The following is an 18,182-nucleotide window of genomic DNA, read 5'->3' as shown; positions in this document are numbered from 1 at the left end:
TAAATTCTTGATGTGACAATTTTTAACTAAAAAATTATTTAAAAATCTAAAAATAATTTTGCGAAACTATCAAAATAATTATGTACTCAAATATCAAAATAATTAGAATGTTCAAGCAATGTTGTAAAAAATATTGACAATTCCAGCAACTATTTTGTGTTCTACAAATTATTGTGATGGTCGAACAAAATTATTTTCGGTTCTCTCTGTATGTAATTAAATTTTTAGATACTTCACAGAATAATTGTTTTTTTCGTATCTTTCTCGAAATTTTTTTTCCGTTAATAAAATTTTTTCGAACAGTTTATGGTATACGCTTCGCGTTGCAAAATATGTATTGTAAGATTTAATATACACGCTGCTCCCTTCACAAAATATTTAACCAGGTTGACTGCCAGACAGATTATCGTTCTTTCATCTTCCCCGACATGTTTATCTCTGTGCATTTGACTCGTGCAGAGAGATTCATTTTTCTAAGTAAAGTGCAGAGTTGCGGACAGGTAGTAAGAACATATTCCCGCGTTTTATGTGCATTCGGAGCATCACGCATCGAAGATTAATCGAGATGGCTGAATTTTATTGTGCTTGATGAAATATGAATTTGAGTACGTCATGATAGATAACGAAGCGGAGATTTTCTCTTCCTGTTATTTACCGAGAAAAATATAATAAAATACGCAAGTAGATTCTTGGATCTTGGATTCGCTTTGCGAATTGTGTGTATGAAATGCGGAGTGTATTTTTGCTTTGTGTAATACTTTTACGTCCGAACGAATGCTTCTGCCTCCACCTACGACCATTTGGCTCATTCTTATTTGCATAACTCAATATTTTAAAGGTTACGAATATCGCGAAAAAGAACGTTATTTGTAACGAAGGAAGAATTTCGAATCGTGAGCGCTGTCGAGTGTATAATAATTTGATTATAATCGTCGAATTCGATAAATGTTAAATATGCTCTTTTAAAAGTTAAACAATTTAAGCTAAATGATAAATGAGGAGCAGACTTTCAAAATGCGTTTTGTTCAAAATTTTAATATTCAGAAAACGAGAAAAAAAGAAACTACGCACACAAGAAAATTATGCACTTTATCGAAAATAACAATATGCCAATCAATGCGAAATATTAAACAAAAATTGTTAAACAATTGCTAAAAATGTTAAATAAATGCGTTTTATTTGTCTCTAATTATAAGATATAATGCACTTCGAAATGTCTGTTTTTTCAGTATATAAATTAACGATGACAAAATGCTTTCTGAACATCTCAGAGTAGCTTATAATATAAGTCATTCAACACTGAATGTTACGCCATTTCTAACTAAGAAAATGAAATTTTGGACAAAACATTTTGAAAGTCTGCTCCTCAAATATAAGCTCGGCAAATATTAAATAAATTATATGCTTTGCCGAACGATGCGTTTCAATAAATATTAAGTGGATAAACACTCAAAGAGTTCGGCAATCAAGAGAACTAGATTATTCATCGGGAATATCTATGAATGTCAAACGCCTGTGAGAGAGCAGTAGACAGAGCTGCTACTTAATCCTCCTTGCTTTGTTCGAAATTCGAGAGTACTTTAGATCCGCTTCGTAAAGTTGAAAAGGTCCCGTCTGAATCATTTCGAAGCTCTCCGGGGCTCTCATTTAGCTCGTAGCTTCATTGTTGTTCCTTCCGTCCGTCTTCAAGGTAGTTGATTCACTCCTTGCCCCTTGTTGGTCTCTTAATAAAATAAAATGCATTATAGTCATTAATGAACTCGAGACTTTCACTTTTTTCTCATTACACATTTCAATTGTAACATCGTTCTAATGTCTCATCTTATGCTCTGTTTCGTCCATAGAAGACCTTTCACCTGTTAGTCCATCCATTCGAGGATAAACGTCGTAATAAAAAAGAAACACGTTGCGGAAGTTATTCGAATTGATTAAACCGATTGGATTAAGTGGTTAATAACACTTATTTAGAAGCGGCACGAATTGACGGCTGGAATGACATGGGTGTGATTTACGTATTGCGAGCTCCTCGACACAATACTGCGTCGCGGGTGAGATGAACGAGAATAGATCTAAGCATATCTCTCATTTAGTTGTTCTCCTGCAGAATTCCCAAGTCTTCGTTATATTTTAATTTTACACTTTTAACTCAGACTGTCTGAGCAGCAACGTATAACAAGATAAAATAGAACTGTTACCTTTCATATAATTTTTACCATCGATTTTATCCGGCTCGATCCTTTTGTCGTAATATTTTCCACGGTAACATCAGGTAGCTATGGGCTATTTTCTGGGAAAGAAGACATAAAATCTTGCAGTAAGGGTAAGGATCATACAGTACATGATTCAAGTACATCGTTACGAGAGACAATAAATCATAATAATATTCGCTCTTACAATTTCTCTTGCTAACTTGGCCACATAATAAATTCCATGGGAACTTTGTTACTGCAATTGTATAGATGTAATACGTTTTCATTGTATTGTGATACTCATTTGGAAGTATTAAAATCATTCGTTCATAACGATCGAAAGTTCCCATTAAAATTTTCTTGGTAAGAAATACTTATATAAGTTATAATGATATTTTTTATTTGTATCATTTTGAAAATTTTTGTTAGATATTAAATTATGATATAAATTTATATGCAAGATTTATATTATAATACGTATCGGGTCGCTATATTAAGATTAATCAAAATAATGTATAATACTAACAGCTAAATATTAAGAGACAAGAAATTATATCTAAAATTAATCGAGTCTCTCTTTTCCTCTTTCTCTCTCTCTCTTTCTTTTTATTGCAAATAAACTTGTAATAATGTAATTGTTAATATTTTTAAGCATTGAAAAAATAGTGGAATAAAATTTTCAGACGCACTAGAAAACTGCTTTAGGAAAATTTAAATAAAAAAAATGCAACGTTTAGTTATACATAACTATTCATGACGATAACAGTTTGCGTTTTAGCTAATAACATTTACAATTATAGCCAAGATTTTAAACCTTGAGAAAGCTTAAAAATTCTTTAAGTAATGTTGTTGCCGAAATTATCTACTATTACAACGTGATATTACTAGATATTGATTGTAAAATGAGGGAAGTTTTTACTTTAAAAAACAATTCAAATAATATGGAATGTTTTCTTTCTCAGAAATATTTGTCTAGCTGTAAAAAAATTCATGCATAAATATTGAGTTCTTACTTTGGAATATTCGTATTTAGTATATTTTTCACGAAATAAATTATTCTGTCTCTCGATTTTTTTCTTAATTTATTTATTTTATTGCCGATTGACAGATATTGACAGCCGCGAGATTTTCATCGCTTAGAGATCACGTTGATTTTACTTTCTGGTTTAATTTTTTCTCTTTACTGGTTTCTTTTTTCTTTTTTTCTTTTCGTTCTGCCAATAGACACGTGTTCGAGTAAGCTATTCATGACAGATCTCATAAATAGGTACATGCGTTTACATAGGACACATGATTGTTGACTGATGTAAGTTGACTACAGCTATAGATACGACGTACTCGGTGAAGCAGACAGGAAGGGAAATTAGGGCGAATAAAGGATACTCTCTAGCGTATCGTTTTCGATCTCGCGGTTTAAAGAACAGGAAAGTTACGTGCAGAAATTGATGCTATATTGATACAATTTTATGCTATTTTTGTTGTAAGTGGTGCGGGGAATAACTTTAACATAATATATTTGTAAAATAACTTGATATATTTATAAATTTTGTAGCAAGAAATTTTTTCAATCCAAATATTCTTGTTTTCGTTGAAATATCGCTGTTATATTAATGACATGAAAAGACGATTTTTCGAATTATTTTTAAACTTTTATTTGAATATTTTAATATATGATATGTTATAGATATATCATATCTTTGTATCTACATATATAGATATATTTATATAGTGCACATATCACGTGTATTATATGTTTATTTAATTTTATCACAATTATATTTTACTTATTTCTCCGACTTACTAAATTTTTTAACAAATTATTTTATTTGTTTTAACAACTATTGAGAGAAATTTTAATTGTGTTACATCCTATCGGACTGTTCCCAATTTCGATAGTAATTACTTTTTTCAAAACGAGGAATTAATTTGTTGAACTTTCCTTCTAGATTATTTATTTGGAAAATGAACAGTATCGTATCTTTTATTTTAATTACACTGTATCGTATCTTTTATTTTAATAAAATAATTATAAAAATTTTATTGTTGAATAAACTATCAGAAATTTAGTATCTCTTAGCAATATTCAGCAATGCTCAATGGCTTCAGTTGTTTGAATGAAAGAAACTTTGGACTTTGTAGTCAGCTTGAATTGCCACACTCGTGGTATTCCTAGAGTTTGATCTACTATATAGATCTAAAATCGTTTTACTCTTCTCAAAAGTTGTTTACACATGACAGGCAATTTTCCAAGTTATTTTAAAAATATCTATGTAACTGTCATCAATAATCATAGTAGTTTTTAAAATTTTTGTGAGACTGACTCATATAATTTTAATTACATTGACAATTTATATTAAACAAATGATAATTTAACAATTGGTAAAATAGTAACAACGAAATAGGGTTGATGTATAATTAAATTTGAAAATAGTCTGAAAGGAAACGTCTCTTGAATAATAAGACAAATACAGAGAGCCACTTAAGAGAAGTAAATGCGAAAGATATTTGAATATCGAAATTCTTATTCCATACACGTGAACCAAATTGTAATCTAGTGTTATCATTTTCAGTATGTTTGTATCCAACCCCTTTCTCTTTATTAACTCGCTCTTAAAGTCGTTCTTTTCGAAGCAATAAAATTAGCACTTCGCGAAGTGGCCGGCGATTTCAAGCGCCTTCCATCTTCTTTCCTCGACTTAAAGTGCGAATCGATTGTCTTCCGTAGACGAGTACAGGTACACGCGAAGCCGCAGTGCTGCGTTCACGCGCTTTGTTCTATAAATATAAATTTATGTTCGACACGTGATACTTGTTCAGGAACATAAATCACGACACTACCGACATTATCGCGGATATCTCGCGAATGACGATCAGGTGGCGATGAACGAAGCTTATCTGTTTCGCTATTGCCGGAGGAGAATAGCCCTGTGCGGCATAAATTGCAAATCGTACGGGAATGAAAAACGTAACCGAGATATCATTGAATCGGCACGGGAAAGACGCAATCAATTTGCATGCAAATCTCTTTCTCTCTTTTTTTTTGTTCACCATCGCGGCTTTTTAATCTATTCTGCCATAGGACTTTGAAAAGCTGTTGTTGCATCCTGTAAGAGTTGACTGTTGCAAATTAATTGAATATCTGATAAAATTTGCATACAGAGATTTCTTTTCTCTGGTTGATTTATAATTGACTTTATAGGTTGTGACTATAAAGAGATTTATACAGCCATTTTCTTTTGCCTCGTAACATCTGTGGATATAATTAAAAAAAGCATGGAAATTTAACAACGAAATATAAAAGAGTGCGACATTATCCAATTTGTATATTCGAGAAATGACGTTATAGCTTCTGATATGAAAAAAATAATGTGGTCATCTCGTAATACGGATAAAAACTGCGATTTTTCTGCATGTTGAAATTTGTATTTGCATAATAAACCGATTTTTAAAGATACCGAAGCAACCGGTGAAGTTAGTGATCTCAAATTTATGCAGTGTCGATTAGGGCTCCTACAGAGCGCCACAATCGAAAGCGCAGATCTATTCATACGAAGCTATTCTGTGGCGGTACAGAAAAGTGTCATGAATATGTTCATATGGGTCACTTCGTGACGCGACAAAAAACATTGCGGATGCGTTCAGATGGGCGAATTCATGGCGCGACAAAGAAGCGCATGATAAACGGGTTGGCATTTTCGATTGTGGTACTACAAAGTCGCTCGTCTGTAGGAGTTCTTAGTTGGTTTAAAGATTTCTATCGATCATAGGCGACATAACTCGGGAAAGATTTTGCCCCAGAATTTTACAAAGTTAAATTAGCTTATATTTTAACAAGAGGAGAGAAGATATAGGAAAGTGTAAAATTATATAAAATTCGAGTCGATTGTGAAACTTTCTATCCATTTCGGAAATGAGCATTCGCGTGACTTCATCTTTATCCGTCTTAGACTGATGGCAAAGAATGTGATTGTTGTAGTCGTGGATGTAAAAAGGTAGAGAAATACGTATAACTCATGAAAGACTATTGTTTGAATGTGGTTATAATATATATAATATATACGTTTTCTCTGTCTTATACGGGAACAATTTTGCTGAAATGTACTGAAAATTTTAGCCAGTTGTAGATTTGAAAATAATTTTAAAATAATTATAAAAGAAACTCATACCTAATGAATATGGAATACCTATGCTGCAAAAAAATTTGGATATTCTGGTAATCAGCTCGACATGGTCTGGTAATCAGTTCTACAATTATTTTGAAAGTTTGGAACAAAATTATTTTCACATCTACTTTCTGAATTCTTTGGAGTGGAATCTTTCAAAAGAGATGAAAACTAAGTCAGTCTTGAAGGAAAGGCTCAATTTTTAAGAGCGACATTTCACTCTTTGAAGAGTGATGTATTTATTCTAAAAGTTAAAGTAGCTAAATTTTCAAAGTTTTTTTCTGTATAGTCTTTATTCACTATGATAATTACGTTTTATTCTTTCTCATCAGTATTTTAAACTCTTGAACGTGAAAAAATTTCGTATTTTTCTGTACCAACGTTTCTCTGTATGTCGGGACAACTAACTGCTCGACGATCGACGAGAACTTACAATTGCACGAAAATAAAATGTTTGCATCTCTCCACGTGTCTGTTCGGATTGCGACATTGCACGTGGCGGAAAAGGGTAAAAGGGGATGTGGGCCCATTGCCAGCTGGCTTGGGACGATCGCTCGATGACAGAAATCAGCGTAGCCGAAATAACGGCTTGTCTGTCGGTCACCCAAAGTCGCGAAGCGAGTTAACCGGATGAGATGTGAATTACTTTCCGCTTATTATGCTTAAATATATGCACACATATACGAGTATGTTTAAAAGCTGTAGGTATTACCTTGTACGTGTAATCTTTAGAAGCCTGGCCTATATCTATCGATCTACCGAACTCTGCGTTGACGGCCTTAAATTAAAATCGCCGTCACGCGTGATGGGATTCGCGCCGTTTAATCAACGATGATATACGTTATCACGGTGAAATATCAGTCTGTGCACTCGCGTGAGATTACATTGGTTCATTTATGTAAAAATCTGTCTAGTTAAGGGAAATTATAAAAAAATTATTTGAAATAATAAATTTCAAATTATTTATTGTATATTTGTTTCTTTCGGAAAGAACGATTTTGTTAAAGTATTTAAAAACTTAGTTAAATACAGATGTGAAAATAATTTTGTTGAACTATTAAAATAATTATGTAGAACATTCAGGTATAATAAACAATGCTGTAAAAAGTTTTGATATTCTAGCGATCAGCTTGAATGACCTGCATTTATTTTGATAGACTGACAAAATTATTTTCAAATCTGTATAGCTAAATTTTTAGATGCTTTAGTAAAATTATTCTTTCTATGCACTGTAACTTGTAAAAAAAATACGTGGTATTAAGAAATAAAAGACATCTATGTGGTATTTTATAATTATTTGGAAAACTTATTAAAAAAAGACGCAAAATTGATCCACTCTAAATGGATTTGCACCGGCTTAGCGAGACAAAAAATTAGACTAAAAAGATACGTTTTCAACGTAAATAAAATGTAAGGAGAGAACGATAACTAGATAAATCGGAAATGTAACACAAATTTCTCCGTGGAAGGGAATATAATTCCTGTTCGATTGTAATCCGATATGAAATAGATTTCATCTGTAAAACTTGTATGCATTTCTCTAGACGAAAGACACGTTCTGCTAATAATTTTATCATTTCGAATGATTCTCACGTAGAGATTCGTTACCGGTAGATTAATTCCAATGATGAGGACGAGCACGTAATTCCACTAACGGAATTGCAACATTTTCAATAACGCTTCTTTTGATTGTATTTGAATGTTCGGCTAATTGTGCACGACGCTTTTTCAATCCTTTATTAGTGGTTTCTCTTCTCGTCGAACAAATTTTCTTCGATTCATTGCGTGTTGATTTATATTTTATAACGATTTTGCTTTTTGTAATTATTATTTATCCAAATCTTTCATTCCGTTTATATTTTATGTAGGCAGCCTCGCAACAGAAAAATAGAAATAATTGTCTATATACTATTATACTATAATAATATCAGACATTTTGTAACTCTTTTCGACATTGTCGTTAGAAGTTACAAAGTCTGGTTGCAGAAAATACCAGTTTAAAGTTCGAAGATTTGATTAAATAAGCAAAACATTAAAACTTCTTTGAAGTTTAGCAAAAGCAATTCATTGAAGTAATTTATCATGTAAACAGTTTATATTTTCATTTGTACTCAAAGTTTCCAGTTTTATTGCAATTTTCCCAAGTACCACGCAAATGCTTTTCGTGTACGCGATTTTGATTATATTGCTAACAACTTAAATTATTGTTATTATCGCGCGGGCATGTAAGATGAAAATATACAATTATGTGAGGTTTATTGCTCTAGGAACTTATCATGTATTACCTAATAAATATTCCATTGATATATCAATTAATATCGAGATAAATTGTGAAAAATGAGATATATTTATTATGATATGATGTTTTATGTGAAATAAATTTTATCATAAACCGATTTTGATTTTATATTCTATTAAGTATGCTTTTATGGTTACTATTGTACGAGGTTGTATAAACAGATAAAATTAGCCTCCAGCAATATATATAGGATTTAATACTGGCACATAGTATTTGTCGATGCGGAAACATTTACTGTCGTAAAATTTGAAAATGTTCTCACCCTGACAGATTGCTGATGTGTGACTATTTACAGATTATCTGCTACTCTCTCTCTTTCTTCTATATGTCACATTCAATTTTAGGCAACATGCGCAAAACATTATATATACGACTGGATTTCTATGCTAAAAAGCCCAATTAGAATATTTTGTATTTTTGAGATTACTTATGATAATTTATAATAATTCATGAGACGATACAATAGATTGAAATTAAAAATGGAATAAGCAAGGAATTATTTTCAGAGAAATAATACACGTTTATAAATATTTTTAAGACAATTCTATAATTTTAACATACAATAACTTTATTTAAAGAATTGTAAACGTAAGATATAATATATATGAGTTTTCAGTGCATTTTAATCAAAAAAGCGACTTTTATATGCATAGCTTTATTCGGCGTTTCTTTGTGCAATTGGAAACAATTCCTCTTGTCAAATTCATTCTAAAAAATATTAAATATTTTAAAAGCTTGAGATGCTTAGTAGAACGAAATATAAATATCTTTATGCAGAATTCTGTTTTTTTTGCAAGGTCTTTTCTTGGTATGCAGAAGTCGCGTCGGTATGCTATTTGCATATTACTAAAATGTTCGCGCACGCAGATGGATGCGAGCAAATTGTTGAGATATTTTACTTGTTAGAGTTTATGCTGTGCTTAGATGCTATGCGACAAATGCATGTCATTTTTAATATATGACGATTTGCGAATCTCGTATTTAGGTTGACAGAGTGTCATATGCATCAATTTACGCAATGTCATGTAAATTCGCTCCGACGCAAAAATATCTCATTTAGTTCAAATCGGGAAGCGTTTTATTTATTCATGAGTAGAATATCTGTTTGTGCGGACATTTTTTTTGCGAGTTATTAGAGAATGTATAGTTAGTTCATTGATTGGAGAATGCTATTTCATGTGTAGATGGCTCTTTGTTGAACTTTGCTCGCGTGTTCCATCACGTTTCCGCAACTGCGAAAAATAAAACCGTCCAACGCGAGACTAAAAGGGCTTAATTCGAATTCCGGTCAGGGAAAGCATTAAAATTGAATTTGGTAGAATGGTAGTAGTTGGACGCAGTTAATGTAACCTGCTGATGCAGAAAGCATCCCATGAGTCGAGCGCTTCATTTTGACCGCAAACTCTGTAGTGAATTCAGAGTCGATTTTTCCTTAGTAGAAATTCTATGTCCAAGTTTTTCTTCGAATTTACTAGATTCGCTTCTTTCGATATCAAATTTTCTTCTCTTCCTCTGAGAGTAGTCGAAAGGAACTATACTTATATTATGTATGAGTGAAGAGTAAGATTTCTTTAATGGTAACACACAGCGGTACACGATGTATAAATTGTTTATAATTTTTTTTAGTAGCTCAAAGGAGACGTTTCAATATAGAAGAATTTTGGTTACACTTTATAGCCATCATCAGCAGGATAAAACATATAAATCCTATAGTACTTTTCGCATTAATGTGTTTTATTAATGTGGACCCGTGCTGCGATCCACAAATGAGATCGCCAACTGCATCTTTTCAAGATTCAGAATTATCCCAAAGAGGATGGCTGAGCGAGTGAATGCGTGTATTTTAAGATTCCAGCAGGCACATGGATTGCAATTGAAAATAAATTAATTTGTTGAGAGGTTTAGATTTAAAAATAATTAATAAAAAATGAATGTAAGTTACACATTGAAATAATAAATACAAAAAATAAATATGTATGATAAATAAATTGAGAGTCATTAGATAAAGTTAATAAATTAATAAATTTAATAAGTTTAATTTAATAGATTTAATAAATTTTATGAAGTTAAGGAGTTACGTATACCTAGGTGGGTTAAAAAAATGGATTTTTCAATTTTTTCATTTTCTTATAATATAATATGAAAGATTATTTTTCTAAAGTTACAATTACTCGAAATGCGCAAAAATAAAAAAGTTATAGCGTGTTAAAGAAATAGGCGTTACGTCTATTTCGAGCGTCGCTAGATGAGCCTCTGCAGGGCTCGGGGTGCCATTCGTTCGTTTGTCTGCATATGTTAGTACGTGTTTCTTTGCTCGTGATCTTTTGTCCTTTGCCTACAAACATAATAATGAGAGCCTATATAATTTGATTTGGAAGATTGCTCCAAAAGTACAACATAGTGCCACAAAAATTGTACAAATTGCATGTTTGTATGATATAATACATTGTCATTATTACAAATCATGCAAGCTATGGAGATTGCTGCAGAACCAAATGTGCACCAGTATGCAATAAAAGCAGATGAGTACCGCATAATACAAAAGCGGAACGCGCCGCACAAAATATGACGAAGAAAACAAGAATGTATCGTAGGCCAAATTCTATTTGACAAGGATTAATGTCGAGAGACAGAAGATTTATTATACAATCCTGGAATAGATGATTTCATGTAAGTCAAAAGAAATCATTTATATATTGCTTAAAAGTAACTTGAAACGCGAAACTTTGAACGCGTTTTTCTCAAAACCGTAAAAAATTAAGAGTAACGGTAAAATAATAATGGTTAATAAATTAATAAGTTAATAAATTAAGAATAGTAAAATGTGAGACGATAAAATATTATATTATATATGTAGTTGTATAAAAATATGTATATTATAGGTTTTTACATAATAAGTGTGGAAAATGGAAGTAAAGAGGAATTTTCGCCTCCCGAGTTCTTTCTATAGGCGATCTCGTGTATAACTTTCAAAATGCTCTAGCTACATGTACACAGACTGAAAATTGTAGTTGCGAATTGTAGATTGAGGATCGCAAAAAACTGATTTGGTTTTACATAGCGTCTTTTTGTATCATTAAAGAACACGGTTAAACATACCTCGAGACCGCAAGTTAACTCGCTATACATCATTATATTTAAATTATTTTTCTCTCGTTTTCTTTTCGTATACTATTTCGCTTGGGAAATGCATTACAGATGCGGGCGTAATATATTTTGCAATGCCGCTGCTTCGTTGTATTTGATAATTCGATTTTCTCCGTTGGAAATGGAATCCTTGCTCCTCATCGGATATATCAACAGAAAAGGTGTCAAATGATGACCTTAAAGGAACAGCTATATTCGCTGTAGTAATTTAAAAATCTTTGATTCTTTGCCCTTTATAATATGATTATATCATGTTGATTGTTATTTGATATTGATACTTATTAATTCTTTTCTAATTAAATATATATAGATATATTGTATAAAAATCATATGTGTGATAAAATAAAAAAAAAATTTTATTCTTTCTTATAATTTGCAAAAAATCATTTGTTTTTATAGTGACGACGAAAGTGTACACATATTTCAATGAAATACGTTTGATTTATTTATTTGAAGTGGCAAATATATATATAATAATAATTTTGCGGTTGTTTATAAAAGAAAATACCGTTTTTTTTTATTATACGTATAAATTACTGAATGCGAGTGCAAAAGTTCGTATAATATGCGATATAAAATGTTATTTAGTATTATGAACGAATATGATGCAATTTAAAAAATGGATGCATCGTCATGGAATGCATTAGCATTCAATATCCAGCGATCGCGGCACGATTCGATCGCGTTTGAGTAAACTTCTCGATCTGCAAGCGGAGCTTGATGCACAATGTCGAATTGCAATGAATTGGAAACATTTGTGTCAGGAAACGTAAACTGCTTGGTTTTCCTGACGTAAATGTTTGTTATAAAGTTGTATTTAAAGCATGTGAACTGTTCTATTTGAAGGATTCGACTCGAGATGCGGTCGCTCTGTTAAATGAAATGCGATAGGCATTTATTGAGGCGTCACTTTACAGTACTTTAGTAATCAGTCTTATTCCAGGCATTACCTCAGATTTTATGCATTTTGCGCGTGCACGTGTATGTACATACGTGTAAATAGAGTAAGCAAAATTTCGATATTTCATATATTAAGAATATAGCCAGATAACATTTATATATATTTATATATGTTGTATAAGATATGTAAAAGATGCCTTTTAGACGTTTTATGTCTAAAAGATGTCTTTTAAATATCTTATGCGACATGCATATTATCTGGGGCTCGATTTTTATCTTACTTACGAAATCTTGCTTTTAAATTTTTCTTGTAATATATAAAGGTTATGTAGAAAAGGTATAAAATAAAACAGAACATTAGAGTTAATTAAACGCTTGGAATTTCGGTAGCTGGAGAAATTATTGAAATTTTCTTCAAAGAATTTGTAATTAAAAGCTCTTTCTTCCGATGTGAATTATTCCATGAGGATTGAAAATTGTTTGAATTGTTACATTTCTGAATTCAAGATCCAAAAGGAAACCGAAACCAAGTGCCAATAGCGATTTTAAGATAAACATTACGTACGATCTAAATGTTTTTACTTCTCTCAATTTCGATTTTATTTATTCCACTGTCTGCAGAATAAATTTCTTTTCCTCGAAGTGTACTTTCGATGTTAATATTGCAGATACGCGTTTCTGTCTCGGAAAATTTATGCGCATAAATCATATGCGATGCGTTTTAGTGGCTGCATCTCGCTGCATTATGACGAATGTCATATGTCGATTATTGATCGGAAAACGATTGTTGGTTCGCCTGCGTGCGAAACGCGACACGTTTACAACTTAAAGTGGTTCTACAGTAAATCGAGTTACCATTAAAATGTTTAATTTTTTAATATAATGAAATTAAAGTACCGAACTTGACGTGTGTAAAATTCTAGGGTAGGTTATCGATGAAATAAGAGAGAAAATAATGTTGAAAATGTAACTTTTAACATATAATTTAGTAAAGATAGTGATAAAGATCAGAGGTCTTCTTTGACTAATTGCATACAAACATTATCATAGATTTCTCTAAAAAACGAGATTATGATAGTTAAAGAAATTACGATTGTAATGGTACAAAAAAGTAATACATCATCGGTTATTTTGGAAAGATATTTAATGTTGATATGGTGAGATATCGAATTTTTACAAGAACAAATTATACAAGAAATCAATTTCTTTTTTTCATTAATTTTGCACACTAAATATCTATCTACTTCATACTATTTCATTAAAATATACACGTACCTATATATAGATATATTTGTGATTTTGGGTGGGCACTTGATGAGACACCACAAATTTTCGGCACTTTACTGTAGAACCACTTTAAGGTAGAGCTGTCAGGCTCTTAGTTTCCGTATATGTCAAGCTAAAGTTGATGTTTCATTAAAGAGATCGTTTGTCGTAGATAACGCTGCGTCGATAAACAGAACGAATAATTTCTGGGAACACAATTGCCGCTGATCTTTGTGGATAGCGCCCTTCTTCGAATATAAAGTACCTCTGGCACAAAGCTTCCTTTAGAACTTATAAATGCGACCTGCATTAAATTATAGCAACAATTAGACGTTTACGTCAAATTCATTCTCTTAAGGTTTCCCGATTCTCGAAAATTAAACAAAAGAAATTTTGCATTTTATATATTTCTTTCAATATTCTCTAATTAATTCCTTTTTCAATTTTTCAATAATTATATAGAATATTTTTTCACACGTTTATTTTTATATAGATAGACTTAATGTTCTTTATTTCTTGAATTTATAATAAATATTTCAAATAATAAAGTGGATTTTGTGATGGATTATATTGATAGATAAAATACGTTTGTCAATTTGTGATAGTTTATACGAACGTATTTCATTAAATAAAGTATTGCACTCATTGCAAGCTGATAGTTTTTCTTTGCTTTTTTTCAGCGACAACGAATCGCGCTAAGATGAAAACAAGGAAACTCAATTTGTGTGGATACCTGGACAGTACCGGAATTAGCGGAATGCTCCATGAAAGCTCGGTCGTGTGTAAAACTTAGGGTTGCCATGTGTCCTACTTCTCGTTGAGCAGTCTGACAACTCCGTGTATAACTATCATGTAACTACATTTAAATGCCCTTCGAAAACAACAAATTCAAATTTACATAGAAATGTGCAAAAAAACGACGATAAACATAAAAAAACCTAGATTCTTTTACACGTCTTCTTTCTCGTAATTACGTACACATGTTTCCATGCACTGTCTTTAAAAATAATGGCAACTCTAGTAAAACATGAAGCCGCGTGGCAATAACATATGTTTAGGAGTAACGATACATGATTTCGATAAAAATGGTCCTCGATAATCTCACTGTGATGTCGGTCATTGACGAGTTGGTGGACGATGTTCAATCGAACAGCACCAACGTGACGGATTTTCCTGATTACGATATCAACGATTCCTTCAATCACTTTGAATGGGCGGAATTGGCTCCTGTTTTGGTCGTCTACACTTTGACGTTTTTTCTCGGATTAATCGGTAAGTTTAATATTTTCGTGCTTTTGTATATGTATAAGTCAATAAATCAAATAGACATGTATACAAACAATTTTTAATCGAAAATATCAACACATTTTACACAGAATCGATCAATGTATCGTAACCGAAGTTTATAGTATTCATTAAAATTATTAAAAGTTGACGAGAATGTTTTAAATAAATTGGACAATATGCGTGTGAAATATACAGATGTATATAGATATATATATTTTTGTTTTAAAGGAGCAATGTTTTTACTCGTAAAGAAATAATGATTTAAAAAAATCTTAAATTAAATATATTATATTCTAAATTTTTCTCTTAATTCTTGTTGTTCTTTTACGTAAGATTTTTACATAATTATTTAAGTGTATCATCTTTAATTTGACATCAGAAAATTATATTTAATTCATTGACTTGTCTCTGTAAAATCTATTTTACGTGACTATATTTTCCTAAATTAATCGACATAACTAATCATACGAAGTAATTGTAAGTTCAACCGTATTTTAATCGCTTGATGAATATTAATGTTACATGAATATATTAATATGATATAGCTTCTTGTTGCGTTCATTCGATATATAATTTGTAATTTGGGTGAAATGTACACAGAATTGTACTGTATTATGAATTCTATAACTTTAACACAGCGAAAGCTGTTTACTTTCTCTCTCTCTCTCTCTCTCTCTCTCTCTCTCTCTCTCAAAGCGTAAATTAATTTCTACTGTACAGTAGAGATTCGAGCAAGCTGCGGCTTCGTTTAAATCTCTATTTCAACTATTTTGACAAACTTTCTAACAATTTTATTTAATTTAACTTGTCTCTAAAGTTTTACCGGTATAATTAGTTTCAGAATATCAATAAATCAAATAATTTTCGAACTATTGATACTAATGATATGTAAAAAAATCCAAACGAAATTTTACGATAATTAATTTAAGCATTAAAATTTTGCAAAAAGTTTTTACTCAAAAAAGTGATCTTGCAGTTACAGTGAAAATTATCTAAGTACGAAAAGTTAGATAAAATAGACAAATTTTTAACAAGTATTACGATATTGGATACTTATTGCATGTAATCATATAGATGGCAGAAATAGAATTTAGATTTGTGCTATAAATTCTATGCGTACGATACATAATTTTCTATCAGAATCAAAAAATAATTCTAACTGGAGCAGCAAAATATTTTTTTGCGTGTTAGTGAAGTATTACAAAATTATAAATAACGTTTCAATAACGTGTATATTACAATTATTAATTTATTCTTTTGAAGTCAAACTGTTAAAATTAAAATATTAATTTGTGAATTTAATAATAATTTTGAAACATATTGAAACTTTAATTGTTATGAATCAATTATCGCTATTAAATTAACTTATTATTGCGTCCTTATTAAATTGTTTTTACTCTAGAAAGAGAGCGAGGAGTATCTATATATATTTTCGTTTTGATCAATAAAAGAAATATTTGCAAAATCGTTAATTACGCGACATGTCTAAAAAAGAAAACAATTGTGGAACCGTAAAACATAGCGCTTATATTAACAACAGAGAAACAGAAGATTTTACTCTCTCGCTCGTGATTTACTGTATGAACAACAACGTAACATGTTATGCTTTACATTAAATCGCACTCGCGTTGCAGTGAGAATTACATAGTAGTTGCCTTATTTTTCATCATGGAGTATATTACGAAAGGAAAAAAAATTATCGTATGTTGCTGGTGAGACATTCCAGTTCCGCAAAATCGCTAATTGGATGGTAAATAGAAGCGAAGTAATACTCGTAATTCGTCTTAAACAGGCGAATTAGATACGGTGTAGTGAATAGAGTATTTGCGAACGACAAATCCTGTTTCTCGCATGGAAATCGCAAACGTCTCTTTGCAAAGTGCAGCAGAGCCTAATATGCTCTTAACTACACGGCGTCGTGTTATCGTACAAGTTACCAGTATAATACAAGTCATTTCGAGTACAAATGGTTGTAGGGATCTCGAATCACCCTTCATCAATTCGCACGACCGAACATAGTTTCCTGTATTTCTCGGTTTCCCAAAGCGCGGCAATTGTTTTGTTTGACGTATGGCTATTAATAATTGTTAACAACAATTGGGATTTGAAGTGTGGGATTTGAAGCCGGAATTCATGAAACGCGGTCAATTGATAGATGCTTCGATTTTCAGTAATTATGTTATTATAATTTGAAAACAAGAAGAGAGAGAGATAGATTTTGACAATGACTAAATTTGTCTCAACGTAATCAGTTAATCATAGCATCAACATTTCTCTCTACTAAATAGACCGTTAAATAAATAATACATTCGGTGCAAATATATAAATATTTTTTTGACGACACGATATAAGATAAAGCTCGTTATATAATAATATATACGCATAAAATCGATCCCGGAAAATAATTTATTTAAACTCGATTATTTCCCGTAGTAATTAACTTTCATAGTATCACCGTCGTAAACGACTTTGCAATTATCCGCAAGAGATAATTACAAAATAATGCTCATCTGCGATATTAAATCTATCGACAAATGTAAATTATTGAACGCAATCGCAATATTATTTGATTCTATAATACAATACATTAGGCAGGAAAAATTAATAAGAACTTCAATTCTTTAATTTCAATTTAAAATATTTCGAAGGTCTTCTCCTTCGGAAGTTCTTCTTGGAATCTCTAACGATACCGTTGGTTCTTTACGATCAAGGAATTGTAATTTTTTTCAGGTAATGTCATTATCATTGCTTCGACTCTTTGTCGACTCAGGCCATTGCCGGCGACACCGACGAACGTTTTCTTGGGCGGTCTGGCTACAGCTGATCTTCTGTTAATTATATTCTGCATACCCGTGAAAGTAAGTAATATAGATACGCATATACACTTCTTAATCCTAGTTATACATATATGTCATTGGGATCCCAGAAGCT

General features: G+C 31.3%; 1 protein-coding gene across 4 annotated transcripts in view; it reads left to right on the top strand.

The window, feature by feature from the left end:
* LOC108747545 (pyroglutamylated RFamide peptide receptor-like) overlaps positions 1 to 18,182 on the top strand; it is an 82,436-nt gene that overhangs the window by 2,094 nt on the left and 62,160 nt on the right. For all 4 annotated transcript variants that reach the window (XR_001939253.1, XM_018485108.1, XM_018485105.1 and 1 more), the window contains exons 2-3: positions 14,645 to 15,236; positions 17,982 to 18,109. Coding sequence is in view for 3 of the 4 variants with exons in the window: in XM_018485108.1 (XP_018340610.1) it covers positions 15,035 to 15,236; positions 17,982 to 18,109 (330 nt within the window). In the remaining variant the exon portion in view is untranslated. The remainder of the gene's footprint in view (positions 1 to 14,644; positions 15,237 to 17,981; positions 18,110 to 18,182) is intronic.

The sequence above is a fragment of the Trachymyrmex septentrionalis genome, unplaced genomic scaffold, assembly GCF_001594115.1.
Source record: "Trachymyrmex septentrionalis isolate Tsep2-gDNA-1 unplaced genomic scaffold, Tsep1.0 scaffold2, whole genome shotgun sequence".
Taxonomy (NCBI): Eukaryota; Metazoa; Arthropoda; class Insecta; order Hymenoptera; family Formicidae; genus Trachymyrmex; species Trachymyrmex septentrionalis.
This window is presented reverse-complemented; position numbering and strand designations above follow the sequence as displayed.